Below are 18,388 nucleotides of genomic sequence, written 5' to 3'. Positions count from 1 at the left end.
GGAGCTGGGTTGAGATCCCAGCTCCCTCTGGGGCTTGCACCAACAGATGAGTGGTCTCTCTCTCCCTCTCTCTGTCCCTGTCTGTCAACTAAATAAATGGAATGGTTCTGATAACTGCACCTGTACTGAATATGCACTCTTTTTTTTTGGGGGGGGGGGTCATTATGCCATAAACAATACAACCACTCACAAAGCACTGACGTCATAATGGGTGTTATGGGTCTCATCGAGAGATGATTGAAAACACACAGGCACAGCAGGTTGAGCTGCCTCCTTCAATGCCCGTGGCCGCTCCACTTCCGATCCAGCTACCTGCTGACGCGCACCCTGGGAGACAGCAGGTGAGGGTCTAGCCCTCTGCTACCCACCTAGCAGGCTGACTTCAGCCTGGCCCAGCCCCACCCCGAGCAGCCATTTGCAGTGAAGCAGTGAGATGGAAGACCTCTCTCTCTCTCCATCTCTCCCTCTCTGTACTCTGCCTTTCAAATAACTAAAGTGCAGGCAGGGGGATGGGCAGCTGTTTGGTGCAGCACTTAAGTCGCTGCCTGGGAGACCTGCGTCCCGTCCTGGGAGACGGCGATGATGGCCCAAGTGTGTAAGCCCCCGCCACCCACGGGGGAGACTCAGGTTGAGTTCTGGCTCCTGCCTCCAGCCGGGGCCAGCCCTGGAGGTGGCAGGCATTTGAGACACAAACCAGCAGATGGAAGATCTGTCTCCCCGCCTTTCAGAAAGTAAATAAAGTTTAAAAACACGGTTAAGTGTGTGGGAGGATTGCGGGAGCTGTATATGTGGGAATGTGATATAAAAGACCTGGGTACCAGGGGGTCCTGGAACGATTCCTCTCGGATGTCACTGAGGATGGCTGCAGAAACCCCCTGGGAACTCACTGGATCATCGGGAGGGGCACGCAACGTGCTTCCCTGCAGTAAATCACAAAACGGCACAGGTTTGAGACGAGGGGCCCGAGACCGCACCTCGTGATGGAGACGGCGGCACAGGCATGCTCGGCTCGCAGAGGGGCCCCTGCGATGACAGACTGCTGGCCCAGTCTTGCAAAACAGCAGCCCCGGCTGGAGGTGCTGAGCCAACCCCTGCTGCTTTTGCAATAGTTAACTCCGGGGTGGAAAGTGTGGCAGTAGTGGCCACGCTCGGGTCCCCCTGAGCTCCCACAGAGGCGCCAAGGGAGCCTCTCAGGCCCAGGGATTTCTCTCAACGCTGGCGACAGGTGCAGGCTGTAGATAACTCTCCAGGCCAAGGGCCACTGCAGTCCGCCCCTTTGGATGCTCGGCACCTGTGCCCCTTTGTCCCACACTCACACCGCCGCCCCCAGCACTCCCAGTGCGGAGTCTCCGGGGCACAGGCATTTGGGGCACTAGTTGGGATGCCCCTCGGGACACTCGCATCCCAAATCAAAGCTGCTGGCTTCGAGGCCCAGCTTTGCTTCCAGTTCCAGGCTCCTGCAAGGCAGCAGATGATAGCCCGAGTAGCTGGGTCCCTGCCGCCCACTTTGGAGGCCTGCCTGGACTGTGTTCTCGCTGTGACGAGCATTGGAGAAGTGAACCAGTGGATGAAAGCACTCTCTCTCTCTCTCTCTCTCTCTCTCTCCCTTTCAAATAAAATGAATGAATAAATCATTTTTTAAAAATAACTCTCTGCACACCCACACACTCACCCTGGCGCCCACGACAACACGAAATTTCAGCGGCTCCAGTCTGCTGATCCAAGCCTGAAGTCCGAGGGGAGCAACCACCCCCTCCGATGTGTCATGATTTCCAGACGCCACCGGTGTGAGCTGGTTTTACCTTTAAGCGCCATTGTGGGCGTGGCGGGGCAGCAGGCTAGGCTGCCACCTGCGACGCCCATGTCCCCGACCAGAGCGCCAGTTCAAGACATGGCTGCTCCACTTCCAGTCCAGCTGCCTGCTAATGCAACCTGGCAGGCAGTGGATGACGGCTCAAGAGGTTGGGTTCCTGCCACCTGCTGTGAGCATCAGGTAGCTAGAAGAAGTGCCGCGATCTGACAGTCCTCACCGACCTGGTGACTGACACGCTTCAGGCAATCCATGGTTTGACGGCCACAGGACATGGCTGCTGGCCATGCGACAGGCTGGCCTGGCCTGGCCCACATGACAAGTCCCCTTCGGTGCGTCATCCAAACTGTACACAACCTAGGCCCACCTCCGTGCACCTGCAAGTCCCCGCCCCTTTCCGAATAGTAGAAACCATAAGTCTCACTCTGTTGTGAACTTGGAACCAGTGCTAGCTGGAGATATCCGACATGGCCAGGGCCAGGGCTTTGATGGCCATGGCCAGCGCTGTGGAGTAGCGGGTAAAGCCACTGCCTGCAGTGCCGGCATCCCATATGGGTGCTGGCTGGAATCCCAACTGCTCCACTTCCCATCCAGCTCTCTGCTACGGCCTGGGAAAGCAGTGGAAGATGGCCCCTGCACCTGTGTGGGAGACCCAGCGGAAGCTCCTGGCTCCTGGCTTCAGATTGACCTAGCACCAGCCTTTGTGGCCATCTGGGGAGCCAAAGTCTCAAACCAGTGGCCGTATGGGATGCTGGCACTGCAGGCGGTGCTTCACCCCAAGAGCACATTTTTAAAGATGTACTTATTCATTTGAAAGGCAGCTACAGGCCGGCGCCGCGGCTCACTAGGCTAATCCTCCGCCTAGCGGCGCCGGCACACCGGGTTCTAGTCCCGGTCGGGGCGCTGGATTCTGTCCCGGATGCCCCTCTTCCAGGCCAGCTCTCTGTTGTGGCCAGGGAGTGCAGTGGAGGATGGCCCAAGCGCTTGGGCCCTGCACCCCATGGGAGACCAGGAGAAGTACCTGGCTCCTGCCATCGGATCAGCGCGGTGCGCCGGCTGCAGCGCGCCGGCCACGGCGGCCATTGGAGGGTGAACCAACGGCAAAAGGAAGACCTTTCTCTCTGTCTCTCTCTCTCACTGTCCACTCTGCCTGTCAAAAAAAAAAAAAGAAAGAAAAGAAAAAAAAAAAAAAGAAAGGCAGCTACAGGGTGAACGAGAGTCACAGAAGGATCTTCCATCTGCGGGTTCATGCCCCGAAGGGCCCCAATACCCAGGGCTGGGCCAAGCAGGAAGCAGGAGCCAGGGACCGCACCTTGGTTTCCCAGGCAGGTGGCAGGGGCCCAAGCACTGGGCCATCTTCCTCGGCCCTCCCAGGTGCATGAGCAGGGAGCGGGATCAGAAGTGGAGCAGCTGGGACTCGAACCAGCGCTCACATGGGAATCCAGCATTGCAAGCCGTGGCTTTACCCACTGCGCCACAATGCTGTCCCCTTTAATAAATCTTTATTTTCATTTTATTTGAAAGCCACACACACACACACACACACCTTCCATCTCCAAATGGCCACCCGTGACTCACATTCTAACAGGCTCCCTCTGGCTGTTTTGTGAGAATAAATTGTAGGGGACAGAGGCAGATGACGCTATGATACCTGTTTGTGCAAGTCTGCAGGGGGCCAGGCTGAAATTCCTGACTTTCCTCCCTTCCCGATATTCCATGCGTCCTCCTCCCTGGCCAGGACTGCAGGCAGGAAGCGGGTATGGCTGGCAAGGGGGCACCACGCAGGTCGGGCCCAAGCAGCAGGTGCGCACGCCATGGACAGAAGGGCCAGGCATTGAGGGACAGGCAGCTCCTGGGGCTGTCCTGGCCTGGGACGGGATCTGCCAGCACGTGTGGCCCGCCATAACAGTCTGCAGACCCGCTGTGTGTGCACTCTTATCTCCGGTGAGGCAGGGGGGCACCACAGTGACTGTGGCAGCCCTGACCCCGCCCTCAAGGGCCCAATGATGGGGACCACCCAGAGTGTGCAGGGGGGTCCTGAGGGGGACCCCGACACAGCCAAGGAGGCAGGGGGGCTTTCTGAAGAGGAGACACTCCCTCCCTGTCCAGCAGAGCCCAGACTCCAGGAGCCCCCCCCCACCGCGGGACCAGCCACCCCTCTCTGGCCAGGGTCCTTGTAACTTCTCCCAGGTGACCAGCGACATCTCCCCACCCCACCCCACCTTCAGGCCGCAATCTGAGGATTTTGTCCTAGATGGACCTGGCCTGCGAGGAGCCTTGCGTGGTGGTCCTCCCTTGGGAGGACTGGCAGGGCTCCTCCCCCTTCCCGGCAGGTGCCCTGGCCTCTGCCCCTCCCCCACTCACCTGCTCCTGCCAGCCTGGTTCTCCTCCCCTCCCCCAAGGTCGGAGGGAAAGGAGGGGAGAGAAGGAAGGAGGGTGGCATTCCTGAGATTCCCTGGATGGGGGGGGGCGAGCCGGCCAGGCGGGAGAGCTGGGAGACAGCACCCCCTCCAGCCCCGCTGTGATCGCAGGCCGAGGCGGAATTGAGATTGAGAGATTGAAGACCATTAGAGAGAAGCCTTGAACAACGGTTCCGGGCCACTGGCCGGAGGAGGAGGGCAGCGCCCAGCGCACTGGCCGCGGGGGAGGACATCACAGCGCAGAGCCGGAGACGCGGCGGCTGGGGGCCCCTGGCTGGGGAGGGGTCAGGGCAGGCCCCCGGAGATGCTGGGGGCTACCGGTTAACCCTGGCGGAGGTCAGGCCAGGCCACTGGTTGTAGCGGGGTCACTCATCACAGGGAAGAGGCCGCGAGGCCCCAGGCCGGAACGAGGGGCAGAGGGGCCAGCTCGGGGCACGGGCTGGACCTGTCGGCCGCTCAGGGCCCCGCCGCGGGCGCCGGTCAGCCAAAGCCCGGACGGTCCCGGGCCCTGGGGGCGGAGGGAGCCCCGCGCCGGGCGGGGCGTTGGCAGGTCCGCTCTGGGCAGTGGGAGGTCCTGGCCCCGCGCCCAGTCCTGGGGGGACGAGGGGGGTCCGGAGGGCGGGGCGGGGCGGGGCCTCCGGGGGGCGGGGCCTCGCGCTCCCAGCCCCGCCGCGGCCGAGCTGCAGCCCGGGCTCAGTCAGCGCCGCCGCCGCGAACATGGAGCCCCCGGACGCCTGGGCCCGGGCGCGCAGGGCCCCGCGGCTGCTGCTGCTGCTGGCGCTCCTGCTGGCCGCACACCCAGGTACGGCTCGGGCTGAAAGCAAGGCGGGACTGGGCGCGGGGCAGGGCGGGTAGGGGGTGCGGCCCCTGGGGACTCCGGGAAAGCAAGGGGAAGGGGCTTTCGCAGGTCCCTGGAAGCAAAAGGTGGGGACCCCAGGGATAGGGAATATAACGGCGTCGGGAGGTGCCCTTATTAGGAGAGGCTTCGGGACTGGCCAGGCAGGAGACCACAGCACGGATCGGGGCAGCCTGAGAAGTCAGCCCCTCCCCACTAAATCGGGGCCCCCGTGCGGCGGCCCCTCCCAGCAGGGGTGCAGGCCCCCTTCCCGCAGGACTCACAGGACTCCAGGGCCTCTCCCCGAGATCAGGGACACCCTCCCCCAGCCCAGAGAAGCCAGGGACCCTGCTGTGGGGTTACGGACAAATTTTGTTTCCAACCTGTGAAGAACCCGCCTGACTCAGGCTGGGGCGGGAGTGGCAGCCCTGGGCGATGACATTGGAACAAAGTGTTTCCGCGCGCCGCCCCTTCCTGGGGCCCACATAAATCCACACACCTGTGTGGGGCGGGAGGAGGCCCCCGGGGCTGGGCACAGGGGCTGACAGATGAAGGAGCCAGGGGAGAGCGCAAGGAAGCCCTTGCCTGCCCTGGCCGGCCGCCACTCGGACCCAGCCCTGGGCACCGGCACTGGCCCCAGGGGCAGGCCAGAGGTGGGGGCCTGGGAGTCCGGGCCCCTGGCACAGGCCTGGTAAATAGTGGGTCCCCAGGGGTGGGGCTGGGCCGGGCCAGGCTGGGCGGGGAAGGAAGGGAGGGTCTAAGAACCCGGAGCCCGTGCCAGGCTGGCAGCCCGAGGGTGAAAGGGCGTGGTGGCTTTGTGGGCAGAAGTGCTGTCTCTGCCAGGACCCCAGTGGGAGACCCCCCCCCAGGACCCCAGAATCCAGGCGCCCAGCTCCCTCCGGCCCCGGGACCCAGGACCCACGGCCATCCTGGTCCATCTGCAGGCAGTCACCTTACCCTCTTCTCTGTCCCATTAAAGAGACTGAGGCTGAGGGGCGGGTAGGGGGCTCTGGCGCCAAGCCGGGCAGGTCTCAGCCAGCCTGTCCCTCCCACATTCCTGAGACCTGCCCAGCCCTGTCCCCCCTCACCACCCCCACACACCCATCCCGCCTCAGCCCTCAGCTCCAGGCCCAGCCGCAGCAGCCCACACCCCAGCCCCCCACGCATGAGAGAGCAGACAGACAGAGCCCCAGGGCCCGAGAGATGGAGCCCCAGGCTGGGCGCTGCACCTGCAGAAATGGAGACCAGACAGGGACAACCCGGATTCCACTTCCCCAGTCAGAGCCTGGCCCCGCTGGGCTGGGGTGCCTGAGGCAAGGGGCTGAGCCCGGCCTGGCCCTGCCCTTGAGGGGGCGTTTGTTGGAGTGGGAGACACTGAACCAGGGCCGCCACGGGGGAGCCCTTGGCGCTGCAAGGGGAAGGAGACTCAGAGACGCGGAGATGGGAGATGGAGGGGGAGTGGGGGCCGTGGGGACGAGGGGTGCCGTGGGGAGGGGTCTCCCAGACAGCCCGCTTGCTGTCCCACAGGTGCCCAGGCCGAGGTGCACGTGTCGGTGCCCCCCCTGGTGGAGGTGATGCGAGGGGAGCTGGTCACCCTGGACTGCACGCCCTTCGGGGCCCAGGATCACTTTGTGCTGGAGTGGTTCCTGGTGAGTGCCCTGGCTGGGGATCGCGTCGGGGTCCCCCCGCGAACACGCCTGCCCCCCTCAGGGCCCAGAGGACCCCTAGAGATCCACCGGGCTGCGCTGGTTTCACTCCTGGGGAAACTGAGGCCCAGCGCGAGAAAGGGGCCGGGCAGAGGCTGTGCATTCGGGACACTGGGGTGGAGAGAGAGAGAGAGAGAGATGGGAACAGAGTGAGGGAGAGGGAGATGGGGGGGGGCAGACAGGGAGGAGGGTGGGGCAGAAAAGCAGAAGAAGCCACGGAATAAAAAGAGAGACAGAGGAGGGTGGGGGCAGCCACCCCTGACACCCCTGCCCCTCCCCTCACCCCCACCCACAGATCGACCGCTCCGGGGCCCGCCGCCGCCTGGCCTCGGCAGAGCCACAGGGCCTTGAGCTCCAGGGCACAGTGCACGACTCTTGGGGCCGAAGCCCCCCATACGAGCTGGACTCCCGTGGGCGCCTGGTGCTGGCCGAGGCCCAGGTGGGAGACGAGCGGGACTACGTATGTGTGGTGAGGGCGGGGGCCGCGGGCACCGCTGAGGCCACCGCCCGGCTCCGGGTGTTTGGTGAGTGTCCGCCCCCGGAGGGGGGGCCTTCAGGAGGGTGGGCGGGGAGGGGAGGGCACAGGGGAGGGACTCCTGACTCCCCCCCCCCCCGTTTTCCCTGTAGCAAAGCCAGAGACCACCGAGGTCTTCCCCAACAAAGGGACGCTGTCTGTGATGGAGGAGTCGGCCCAGGAGGTACCTTGGGGACTGGATTTGGTTCCAGGGCACTGGGGGCAGAGGGGCAGGAGGCCCCAGGCTCAAGGCCAGGCTGATGCCCACCACCCCTTCAGATTGCCACCTGCAGCAGCCAGAACGGGAACCCGGTCCCCCAGATCAGCTGGTACCGGGACGGGCAGCGCCTGGATGTGCCCACGGAGGTGAATTCAGGTGAGCGGCGCAGGCGCCGAGCGGGCGGGGGGCTGGGGGAGGGTGGTGGGGCCGGCTCACTGCCCCCTTTGTAAGGGCAGAAAAGCAGGACAAAGAGGAGACACAGACAGGGGCTCAGGGCCAGAGCAGGTCTGTGCAGAGACAAATTGGAGAGGCGCTCACTGCGGGGCGGGGACCGCGCAGGGGCAGGGCTGGGCTTACGGAGCCGAGGGTGGCCAGAGGGTGAACTCTCAGGACAGGGGTGCGGCTCTGGGAGGCTTCGGGCTCTGCGGGGGTTGGGGTCTGTTCCCCGCGGCCGCCTGGGTCCTGGCTGCACGCCCCGCCTGTCCCCCAGAGGCCTACATGACCAGCCGCAGGGTGCGGGAGGCCTCGGGCCTGCTCTCCCTCAGCAGCACGCTCTACCTGCGGCTCCGCAAGGCCGACCGCGACGCCCGCTTCCACTGCGCCGCCCACTACAGCCTGCCCTCCGGCCTGCACGGCCGCCTGGACAGCCCTGAGTTCCGCCTCACCCTGCACTGTGAGTCCACCCCTCCCGCTGGCCTCTGACCTCTGACCCCGAGTGGGAGCCCCCACCCTGCCTTGTGGGCCCCACTTGGCACCCTGCACCCCTTGGAGCGGGTGCCCCGCCCTCTCCCACTGCGTTGGGCTCCCCGCAACTCACACTGACCTCTGACCCTTGACCTGTACAAGCTCCGACTCTGGGGCCTGATCTCAGATGGAGTGTGAACCTGGGCTTTGGAGCATATGACCTCTCACCTTTGACCCCTCTCGTCCCCCCCCCCGCCGCCTTTCTCCTAGACCCCACGGAGAACGTGCAGTTCTGGGTGGGCAGCCCGGCCACCGCGGAGGGCTGGGTGCCGGAAGGTGACTCCGTGCAGCTGTTGTGCCGGGGGGACGGCAGCCCCAGCCCTGAGTACACGTTCTTCCGTCTTCAGGTGACTCCGCCCCCGCCAACCCCGGGGTTCCTTGGGGGGCCCTCAGCGCCTAGCCTCTGTGACCTCTGTGACCCTGCCCCGGCCCCGGCCCCGGCCCCGGTGTGACACTGATCTGGTGACCCCTTGGCCACCAGACGCTCGCACCCGGGGCCAGGGTGGCTCCTAAGCCTGGTTCCTCATCTCCGGCCCCCCAGGGCGAGCAGGAGGAAGTGCTGGATACGAATCTCGAGGGGAACTTGACCCTGGGGGGCGTGCACCGGAGCCAGAGCGGCCGCTACGGCTGCAGAGTGGAGGACTACGACGCCGCCGAGGACGCGCAGCTGTCCCGGACCCTGGAGCTGCACGTGGCCTGTGAGAGCCTCGGCGCGGGCGCGGGGCGTGGGGTGCGGGTGCGGGCGCAGGCGCAGGCGCAGGACGGGCCCTCCCCGCCACGGCCCTGCACGGCCCTTCCTCTGCATGCCCCGTGTCTGCTTTGGTCCTCTCCACCTGGGAACCTACCCTTGCCCCTGCCCCCTCCAATCTACCCAGCCCAAAGCAGCTCTTCCCAACGCACACACCTGACACCCCCCGCCACGCGCTTAGAACCTGCTGTAGCTCCCCAGTACCCTCAGAAGAAAGGCAGGTGCCTGGCCACAGCTCTCAGGGCCTCCCTGGACAGCTGAACCCTCCATTCGCCCTTCTTCCCCGTCCAGGTTCCTCCCCCTCACCCCGGGCTCCCCTCCTCTCCGCCGTCTTCACATTGTCACTCCCATCCTCTCTCCCTCTTTGTTTTTTAAGATTTATTATTTGAAAAGCAGTTAGAGAGAGACAGAGAGAGAGAGAGAGGGGTCTTCCATCCACCGGTTCACTTCCCAAATGGCCACGATGGCCAGGGCTGAGCCAGGCCGGAGCCAGGAGCTTCCTCCAGGTCTCCCACGTGGGTGCAGGGGCCCAAGCACTTGGGCCATCTGCTGCGTTCCCAGGTGCAGGAGCAGAGAGCTGGATCGGAAGTGGAGCAGCTGTCGTGCGGGATGCCGGCACAGCAGGTGCTGGCTTAACTCCTGCCCCCCGGGCTGCCCCCTCTCTGCCTGCTCCTGACCAGATTCTAGGATCCCAGGCTTCCAGGCTGTTCGCCCCCCAGCCCTGGGCTCAGGCTCTGCCCCCGCAGGGCACCGCTTATCTGGGGAAGGCTCTGTGCCGGATCCTGGGGACCCCTCTGTGAGCAGGCTGGTCCCCTCCCCCACGAGGAGGGGCACAGAGAACCAAGGCCAAGGGCAGCAGATGCCCTCAGTGCAGCCGCGGAGCCCGGGCAGCGCCCGCCGATAACACGGAGGCCTTGGCCTGGGGGAGGTGCTGGAGTCAGCCTCCCTGGGAAGCAGAAGCTGGGAGGCCCCCGGGGCCGGGCGTGGAGGAAGGAGCTGGGGCAGCGAGAGGCGGTGCGGCCACAGCTGGCCCCACAGCCACGTGGTCGTCCACGATCAGGGCGAGCAGACTGGGCCTTCACATTCCCAGGCCAGGCGGTCACCGGGTGCCGGCTGCCCAGGGAAGGGGCCGTGACCTTGGGCAAAGGGTGCTCGCGGCTTCTTCCCCGAGAGGCTGACAGCTGCAGGCTGACAGCTGCCATCCTTGGCAGCTGGGAAACCAGTCCCTCAGAGCTGCCGTGGGGGCCCGTTTCCTGGTAGGGGGTCGGGGAGGCCCCATGAGGAGATGTGAGTAGCGCTCAGGGCAGAGTGGGCCGGTTCAAAGGGCCTGGGGCAGGACCCGACTTTGTATAATGGGAGAAAAGCCCCAGGACGCCTGCATCCTGAGGCCGGGTGCCGGTCAGAGTCCCAGCTGCTCCACTTCGGATCCCGTTTCCTGCTCATCTGCGCCCTGGGAGGAGCAGGGGATGGCTGAAGTGCTTGCGTCCTACAGAGGAGACCCAGAGGGGGATCCAGGCTCCTGGCTTTGGCCTGACTGAGCCTTGGCTGTTGGAGGCATCATCTCAGGAGTGCCCTGGGGGATGGAAGACCTTCGGCTTTTGCTGTCTCTCACGCTCGTTCTCACCCTGCCTCTCGGAGAGGAGAAAAAGCGAATTTTAAAGAAGAAAGAGAACAGGGCAGTTGGTGCTTAGTGGGCAAATAATGAACCGGGGGGGGGGCACAAGGGCTTGGGCTGGGAGTCCCAGGGGCTTGGGCTCCCCTGTGGACTCTGGAGAAGAGGGGGCAGGTGTCTTGAAGCTGGCCTGGCTGGGTGGGGGAAGGGGGAGCCCCCCACTCCCGCTGTTGAGGTTGTCCAGCCCTGTCTGCGCCCCCCGCAATCCCAGAGAGCCCCTATCAGAGCTGGCGAGGGGCTGCGGGAGCTGACGGCCTGTGCCCACCCCCGCAGACCTGGACCCCCTGGAGCTGAGTGCCGGGGAGGAGCTGTCCCTGCTCCAAGGCAGCAGCGCCACCGTGAACTGCTCTGCCCACGGTCTGCCCGCCCCCGCCCTGCGCTGGACCAAGGTGCGGTCGGAGCCCCGTCCCCCGCCCCTCCTCCCTCCCGTCGGCCCGGCGCCCCCCTCACGGCCCTGCCCGGCCCCCTCTCCCCTCCCCAGGACTCGGCACCGCTGGGGGATGGCCCCATGCTCCCGCTCAGCTCTGTCACCTTCGACTCCATGGGCACCTACGTGTGTGAAGCCTCCGCGCCCACCGTGCCCTCCCAGGTGCTCACCCGCACCCGGGCCTTCCAGCTGCTCGTCCAAGGTTCGGGCGGGGCGACTTTGATGGGGGTGGGGAACAGGGTCGGGGTAGGGATGGGTCTACACGGGGTCCTGTCTCTCTCCTTCCCCTCCCTCTCACGGTGGTCCATCTCCCCCCCTGCCACCCACAGGGTCCCCAGAGTTAAGGCCAGAAGAGATTGAGCCCAAGACAGAGGGCGGCTGGAGAGAAGGAGATGAAGTCACGCTGGTCTGTTCCGCCCGCGGCTACCCAGTGCCCAAGCTCAGCTGGAGCCAGCTAGGTGGCAGCGTAAGGGACCGCCCTCCGCCCTGGCTCCGGCCCCAGCACCCCCCCCCCGGGCATCCTGGGCACTGGACTTCCTTCACCTCTGCCCTTACCCCCAGCCCCTGATCCCTCGGGGCCCGGGCCTGACCCGAGCCTCCACAGCCAGCAGAGCCGGCCCCCAGCGGGCAGGGCTGGGTGATCAGCTCCCTGACCCTGAAGGTGACCAGCACCCTGAGCCGCGACGGTGTCTCCTGTGAGGCCGCCAACCCCCACGGGAACGTCCGGCACGTCTTCCACTTCGGCACCGGTGAGCAGGGCGAGGGCCGAGGGCGAGGCGCAGGGCGGGGGCGGGGGCGGGGTCAGGGGCGGGGCCATGCCCGCTGACCCCTCCCCTCTCTGCCTGCTCTTGCAGTGGCCCCCCAGAGCGCGCAGGCCGGAGTGGCTGTCATGGCTGTGGCCGTGAGCGTGGGCCTCCTGCTACTCGTGGTGGCTGCCTTCTACTGCATGCGACGCAAGGGGCGCCCCGGCTGCTGCCGGCGCGGGGAGAAGGGGGCTCCGTGAGTGACCCCGCCCCCTCCCCAGCTCCACCCCGGCCCCTGGCCCCCAGCTCCATTGCCAAGTGAACCCCACCTCAATCCCATAGCCTTCTCCAAGCCCGTCCTCACCCCAGCACCCACTGCGGTCCCAACTCCGACCCCTCCTCACCCTCAGACCTGTTGCCTCTCCCGGCCCCAGCCCGGCTCCACCCCCACCACGCCCAGCTCTCCCCTAGCTCCTGCACTCGGGTCTGTCACCCCCGGACTTAGCAGTTACTTCAGCTGCACCCATCCGCACACGCGAGTTCTCACCTAACCTCATCTTCAGCCCCAGTATCCTCGGCTTCAGTCCGGGACCGTCCCAGACCTGCGCCCCAAGCCGCTGCAACCCCATTCCTAACCCCAGTGCCCTCACTATGTCCATGCCTCCTCGCCCACTCCCACGCGTCCCCCCACTCAGTCTCCACGAAGCCGCCCCACCCTCGTCCCCCTGCCCACACCCACACCCGGGCGCAGTCCCTGCACCACCACCCATGAACGCCCCCCTCACACTGCCTCCTGCAGGCCGCCTGGGGAGCCGGAGCTGAGCCACTCCGGGCCGGAACAGACCGGCCTGCTCGTGGGAGGTGCCTCTGGAGGAGCCAGGGGCGGCAGCGGGGGCTTCGGAGATGAGGTGGGTGAGGCCCTGGTCGCCCCCTGCGACAGAGAGCCTGCTGGGCAGAGGGACAGCCCGGGGGAGGTGGCATGGGGGAGTGGCGGGCGTGGGCTGAGCTCCTGTGCTCTCTCCCCAGTGCTGAGCCCGAGGAACTAAGAGGCAATCACTGGACCGGAGCTGGGGCCTTGGAGAAGCAGCCGAATGCCTGCCCGCCCTCTCCGGTCTCCCTGCCCGGCCCCTCCCTTCCTTCCTCTGCCTGCAAGGCAGGGACCGGCAGCCATCAGCGTCCCTGGGCGGGGGGCGGGGGCGGGAGGCTGGGAGGGAGTCTTCCTGCAGGGACTGTGACTCTCCCAGGCCCCAGAATAGCTCCTGGAGCCCAGCCCAGGGCCCGGCCTGGGATGAGGCACTGAGGGTCGCCGGCCGGCCGGGGCTATTTTTACCTCCTGCCTCCCTTGCTGGTCCCCTCACCTGCTGCATAGTCGGACACTGGATCCCCGCTCCCGCCCCTGCCCTCGCCCCACTCCATCATCCATGGACACTGGAGTCTGGAATAAATGCTGTCTCACGTCAACACCGTTGTGCAGGCCAGAGCTGCCTCTAGGGGGCGAGGAGAGGGGCGCAGGTGCTTCCCCTACCCCGCGCAAGACCTTGGAAAAAGCCTGATGCCATGGGAAGAGAGAGGAGACACAGAACTCACAGCGACTCAGCTGGCCGAGGGTGGGAGGGAGATGCGAGGGCGGCCGAGATGCCACCGGTCCCTGAGGACCAGGGCGGGACCAGGGCCTGCTCGGGAGTGGGATGCTGTCCCCTTAAGGAAAAAGTCCCAGAGTCCCCGAGGGAATTGAGCTCTCGAAAGGGCTTTCTTTCAGCTGTGGAGTTGATGGGGTCAGGATGGAGCCGCCTCCTCCAGGCAGGTCAGGGTTCCTGCAGCCCAGGGGTCCCTAGGGAGGAGGGGGCTTGGGTCAGAGAGAAGATGGAGGAAGAGGGTGGGAAGACAGATTCAGAGAGATTGGTCGTTGGCGAGGGCAGCTGAGTGGGTGACGGGCGGGGGCACTCGTGAACGTGGCCCCGGGGCGTCACAGCCTGAGCCTGCCTCCCCCCCCCATTATCATCGATGGAGCCAAATCCCACAGCCGCCTCTAGAGGGTGCTGTGAGAGTCGAGGCCGAGAGCCTGGGGCCGGGAGGGGGGTTCTCCCCTCAGACGCCCCCGCCATGGCTTCCCCACGCTGCTGTGGCCTCTAATCTCGGGCAGGGGACTCCCTTCGCCCCCTCGGCCAGCCCACCCACCACAGGAACCACCACAGTGGGATGTGTGATGCCTCTGGGCGGGGCAGCTCCTGGGCCAAATCGAATCTGATTGGTAGCAAGGGGCGGAGCTGGGGCGGGGTCACACACTCAGGGCGCGAATGGTCCCATCACTTGAGTTCTGGGGTACGGCGCGTAGATGTGTCCTCCCTCTCTCGCCAGGGTGTGCGCGGATGGGGAGCAATGGCTGCACGCAGGGAGGGCACTCGGGTCGTGCCGGGGCGACTGCACTTCCTCACACGGGGGGCCAAGCACCTGCTTTTAACCCACGTGCCTCGGGCCCAGGACTCAAGGGCAGCGTGGGCGTCACCAACAGGGAGCAACCCAGGACGTGTGGGTGCCGGAGCATCTCTCTGTGCTCTGCTCATGTCCTCATAAGCAGGTGGTCCTTGAACCCCACATATACAGGGCTGTACTTCCTGGATCCCTAAGTTAGGCACAGGGAGAGCCTCACAAGAGGGGATAAGATAGCAGTTACAGCAAGACTGCAGTGAAAGTCGTTTCAAACTTGCAGTCTGCTCGTCTCGGGAATTTGCTATTTAGTGTTTCCCAGGCCATGACTGGTCTCCAGTGACGGAAACCGTGGATGGTGGGCACCTCCTGTCAGCCAGATCTGGGCTGCTCTGGGGGTCTCTTGCTCTTGCCATGGTGGGGCCGAATGCACACCTGGAGCATCAGAGGGTGGCTGTGAGAGGGTCTTACACAAAGCCAGCGCATGTGCCTATTCGTAGCACCAAAGCTGGAGGGACACAGAGCAGAGCAAAGCAGCGTCCCTCGGCCCAGGGCTGGCCCAGGGGCAGCGAGAGGCCCCGCGAAGGGCACACGTGGGTCAGCATTCATGGGAGTGAACAGATGGCTGGGTGGGGGGGTCTCCCGGGAGGAAGGGTTCTCCACCCAGCACCTGGTCCCCAAGTTAAGGGGAGAGTCCCAGCCACACACAGACCCCGCCCAAGAAGGGCACATATTTGCATAAGGTCCTTCATCTGCATAGCATCCCAGGAAATTTGAATACAGATGGCAGCCTGGACCCACCCCAGTACAACCTCTCCTTCCACCTTGGCCAAGGGCCTGGGTACAAGAGGAAAGGAGGGGAGGGGCTGGGGCTGTGGCCTGGCGGGTAAAGCCGCCACCTGCAGTGCTAGCATCCCATATGGGTGCTGGTTCAAGTCCCTGCTGCTCCACTTTTAGATCCAGCTCCCTGCCAATGTGCCTGGAAAGGCAGCAGAGGATGGCCCAAGTACCTGGGCCCCTGCCACCCACGTGGGAGACCCAGATGGAGTTCTGGGCTCCTGGCTTTGCTTTGGCCTGGCCCAGCCCTGGCCATTGAGGCCGTCTGAGGAGTGAATCAGCAGATGGAAGCTCTCTCTCTCTCTCTCTCTCTCTCTCTCTGTGTGTGTGTGTGTAAATCTCCCTTTCAAATAAGTATATATAAAAAAATAGAGGGAGAGGATTAGATTTGTGAGCTGGAAGACCACGCCCCCTTGAGGGCTCACGCCCCCACCTGTACGCCCACCTGCCAGTCAGGCTACATAACCACTCCCCTTTGGAGTGGATAAAAGGCCTGGACCACCGTGGGCCCTCCCCTTGTCCTGTGGGTGCGTGGCCTTCGGGCCGCCTGCTCTCTGCTTGGTATGGACCCAGCTTAGCTTCTAGACTTCTCTTTCTCCCCTAAATAAAGCCAGCAATCTCCTGTGTATTCCTCTCACTGAATAAAAAGCTTAAAAGTGACCATGTTGCCTGGTCTATTTGAGCCAGCATTCAGAATTCTCTGAATAAGTGGCACGAACCCACAGGGTTCTCCGCCTTGCAGCGCCGGCACACCGGGTTCTAGTCCCGGTCGGGGCACCAGATTCTGTCCGGGTTGCCCCTCTTCCAGGCCAGCTCTCTGCTGTGGCCAGGGAGTGCAGTGGAGGATGGCCCAAGTGCTTGGGCCCTGCACCCCATGGGAGACCAGGAGAAGCACCTGGCTCCTGCCTTCGGATCAGCGCTGTGCGCCGGCCGCAGCGCACCGGCCGCGGCAGCCATTGGAGGGTGAACCAACAGCAAAGGAAGACCTTTCTCTGTCTCTCTCTCTCACTGTCCACTCTGCCTGTCAAAAAAAAAATATGGAAAATTATGAGCAAACAGGACGGTCTCCCCGTGAGATCTGGGGCTGCAGGAAGTAAAGGCTCCCCTTGCTCATCAGCCTTCTACGGCTCTGTCCCGAGCGCGGGGGTCGGGAGAGGCTGCTGGCCAGCAGCCGGCCAGGGGCTCGGCGGAGTCCTCGCGGGGTCCACCAGGAAGCCGAGTGCCACCCTGGGAGCACTCCCAGGTGTGGGGCCCCCTCACGCTTCTGTCTGAAACGTGGCAGAGCCCGGCCCTACGCCTGCGCTCCTATGCATCCAGCCTACACCCCTGGGGCTTCCTTCCTGGGCTCACCCTGCCCAAAAAGACCAGCCAGGAGAGAACTGAGTCCACCCACTGGCAGGCCAGGAGGGCTTCCTGGAAGAAAAACTCTCTGGGGCTGACCATCCTGCTCAGGGGGCCCAGGGTTTTGCACAGGCACTAGCAAGGCTAGCATGAAATCCCAGAGCTCCTGGCTCTCTGGGGCGCGGTCAGAGCACATGTGTGATGTCCAGGCCTCCCCCAGCATGGACCCCAAGAGCATCCAGCTCCAAGCCACTGCTTTGTGCCTCAGCGGGGCTCTCGATGGTGTTCTCTCCATGGCATTCTTGTGAAGAACCACCCTAGATGAATAAGGCACAGCGGGTAAAGCCGCTGCCTGCAGCATTGGCATCCCAGATGGGCGCCGGTTCAAGTCCCGGCTGCTCCACTTCTGATCCCAGTCCCTGCTGACGCGCCTGGGAAAGCAGTGGAGGAGAGACCCAGAGAAGATCCTGGCTTTGGCCTGGCCATTGTAGCCATCTGGAGAGTGATCCAGCAAATGGAGGATTCAAATTCATTCTCTCTCTCTCTCTCTCTCTCCTCTTTCTGTGTAACTCTGCCTTTCAAATAAAGAAATAAAGACAGGGTCAGGTCTGGGGGCCAGTGTAGTGGCACAGTGGGTTAAGCCTCTGCCTGCAACACCAACGAACCCCTATGAGCATCAGTTGAGTCCTGGTCGCTCACTGCTAATGTGCCTGGGAAAGCAGCGGAAGATGGCCAAGTAGGCGGGCCCCTGCACCTGCTCGGGAGACCCGGATGGAGCTCCCGGCTCCTGGCTTCCACCTGGCCCAGCCCCAGCCGTTGGGACCATTTGCGGAGTGAACTCAGCCTTTGAAATAAATAGTTTTTTTATTTTTTTTAAGAACATCAGTTCTGGACCTGCCTGTTTTGTAACTCTGGGACTTCGGGCCAAGCCAGTCCCGCTGAGTGCCTCGGTCTCCTTAGCACGCGGCCGCCGCGTGGGTTATTTGCGATCCTACTTGAGGATCTCTTAACCTGGTGCCTGGCAGACCACGCACTACTAACAAGACTCCTGGCCCCTCGGGAGAAGAAAACGCAGGTGTGTAGCAGGTGGGGCGGGAGGGCCGGGGTGGGCCCCTTGCTGGGGCGCCAATCCCAAGGGCCGCCCCCGGCCCACCGCCCCGCGACGTGAAAGGTGGGTTCCAGCTCGGCGGCCGCCCTCCCCGCCCTCTCCCCCGGGCCGCGGGCAGCGCAGCCTCGCCCGCCCCCGCCCCGCAGCCCGAGGAATGTGAAGAGGTAGGTGGGGGCGGGGAGGGGCAGCGCCGCCCGAGACACACAAAGGGGCCGAGTCGGGGAGAGAGACACAAAGACTCGAGGAGGCCGGGGAGATAGGGGAAGTGGGACAAGGACGCGGGGAGGGGCAGCAGCGCGGAGGCCGGACCCCAGCCTGGCCCCTCCCCGCGCGGCCGGTCCGCGGGCGCGGGCCCCGGTCTGTGCCGCCCCCTGGCGGGCGGCCCGGTGTGGAGGCGAGGACCGGCTCACTCGGCAGAGGCAGGGGCAGAGACGTGGAGAGGGGCGCACGGGGAGGCACCCGACACCCAGGGGACACGCGAGGGGACACAGCCCGAGGGACGGAAGCGACGCGGAGGCGCGAGGGCTAAAGACCCAGAGGAACGCAGGGACGGAGACCCACAGGAGAGACACAAAGACCGCGAGGCGAGGAGAGAAAGCTGGAAAGAAACGATGCGGCCGGCTCCCGGCCTGAGGCTGGGGAGAGCCGAGGGGCGCTGGCAGGACCCCCGCGGCGAGGCGCGCACGGGCCGGCCGGGCTCCGGGCGGGGGCGGGGCCTGCCGGGGGCGGGCCTAGGGAACTCGCGTGCCTCACGCAGGTGTGACGAGAGGGCCTCGGCCCTGCCCGGGGGCGGGGTCAGCGCTGGGGCGGCGCCGAGGCCGGCCGGAGCCAGCTCC

General features: G+C 64.9%; 1 protein-coding gene across 2 annotated transcripts; it reads left to right on the top strand.

The window, feature by feature from the left end:
- The first annotated feature begins 4,872 nt into the window (after positions 1 to 4,872).
- BCAM (basal cell adhesion molecule (Lutheran blood group)) lies at positions 4,873 to 13,300 on the top strand. 2 transcript variants are annotated; one of them, XR_011383921.1, is made up of 15 exons: positions 4,873 to 5,032; positions 6,593 to 6,714; positions 7,067 to 7,295; positions 7,399 to 7,469; positions 7,565 to 7,661; positions 7,996 to 8,178; positions 8,460 to 8,596; positions 8,791 to 8,947; positions 10,943 to 11,058; positions 11,151 to 11,298; positions 11,426 to 11,562; positions 11,658 to 11,845; positions 11,951 to 12,095; positions 12,639 to 12,747; positions 12,866 to 13,300. XR_011383921.1 is itself a non-coding variant. In XM_070062121.1 (15 exons), exons 1-15 carry the CDS (start codon positions 4,948 to 4,950, stop codon positions 12,869 to 12,871), a joined length of 1,887 nt encoding a protein of 628 aa, XP_069918222.1. In that variant the 5' UTR covers positions 4,874 to 4,947; the 3' UTR covers positions 12,872 to 13,300. The 2 variants fall into 2 exon arrangements, 1 of the variants encoding a protein (XP_069918222.1); XM_070062121.1 differs by having other exon boundaries at positions 4,874 to 5,032; positions 11,701 to 11,845.
- The last annotated feature ends 5,088 nt before the right edge of the window (positions 13,301 to 18,388 follow it).

This window comes from Oryctolagus cuniculus, chromosome 18 (assembly GCF_964237555.1).
Source record: "Oryctolagus cuniculus chromosome 18, mOryCun1.1, whole genome shotgun sequence".
In the NCBI taxonomy this organism is placed as follows: Eukaryota; Metazoa; Chordata; class Mammalia; order Lagomorpha; family Leporidae; genus Oryctolagus; species Oryctolagus cuniculus.
This window is presented reverse-complemented; position numbering and strand designations above follow the sequence as displayed.

What these genes read in the sequence shown, in the direction of transcription:
- BCAM (XM_070062121.1), top strand. Translation starts at nt 4,948, where the DNA reads ATGGAGCCCCCGGACGCCTGGGCCCGGGCGCGCAGGGCCCCGCGGCTG. An exon ending in TGGAGGAGTCGGCCCAGGAG is followed by an intron (nt 7,470 to 7,564) that starts GTACCTTGGGGA and finishes CCACCCCTTCAG; the next exon opens with ATTGCCACCTGCAGCAGCCA. An exon ending in CGTCTTCCACTTCGGCACCG is followed by an intron (nt 11,846 to 11,950) that starts GTGAGCAGGGCG and finishes CTGCTCTTGCAG; the next exon opens with TGGCCCCCCAGAGCGCGCAG.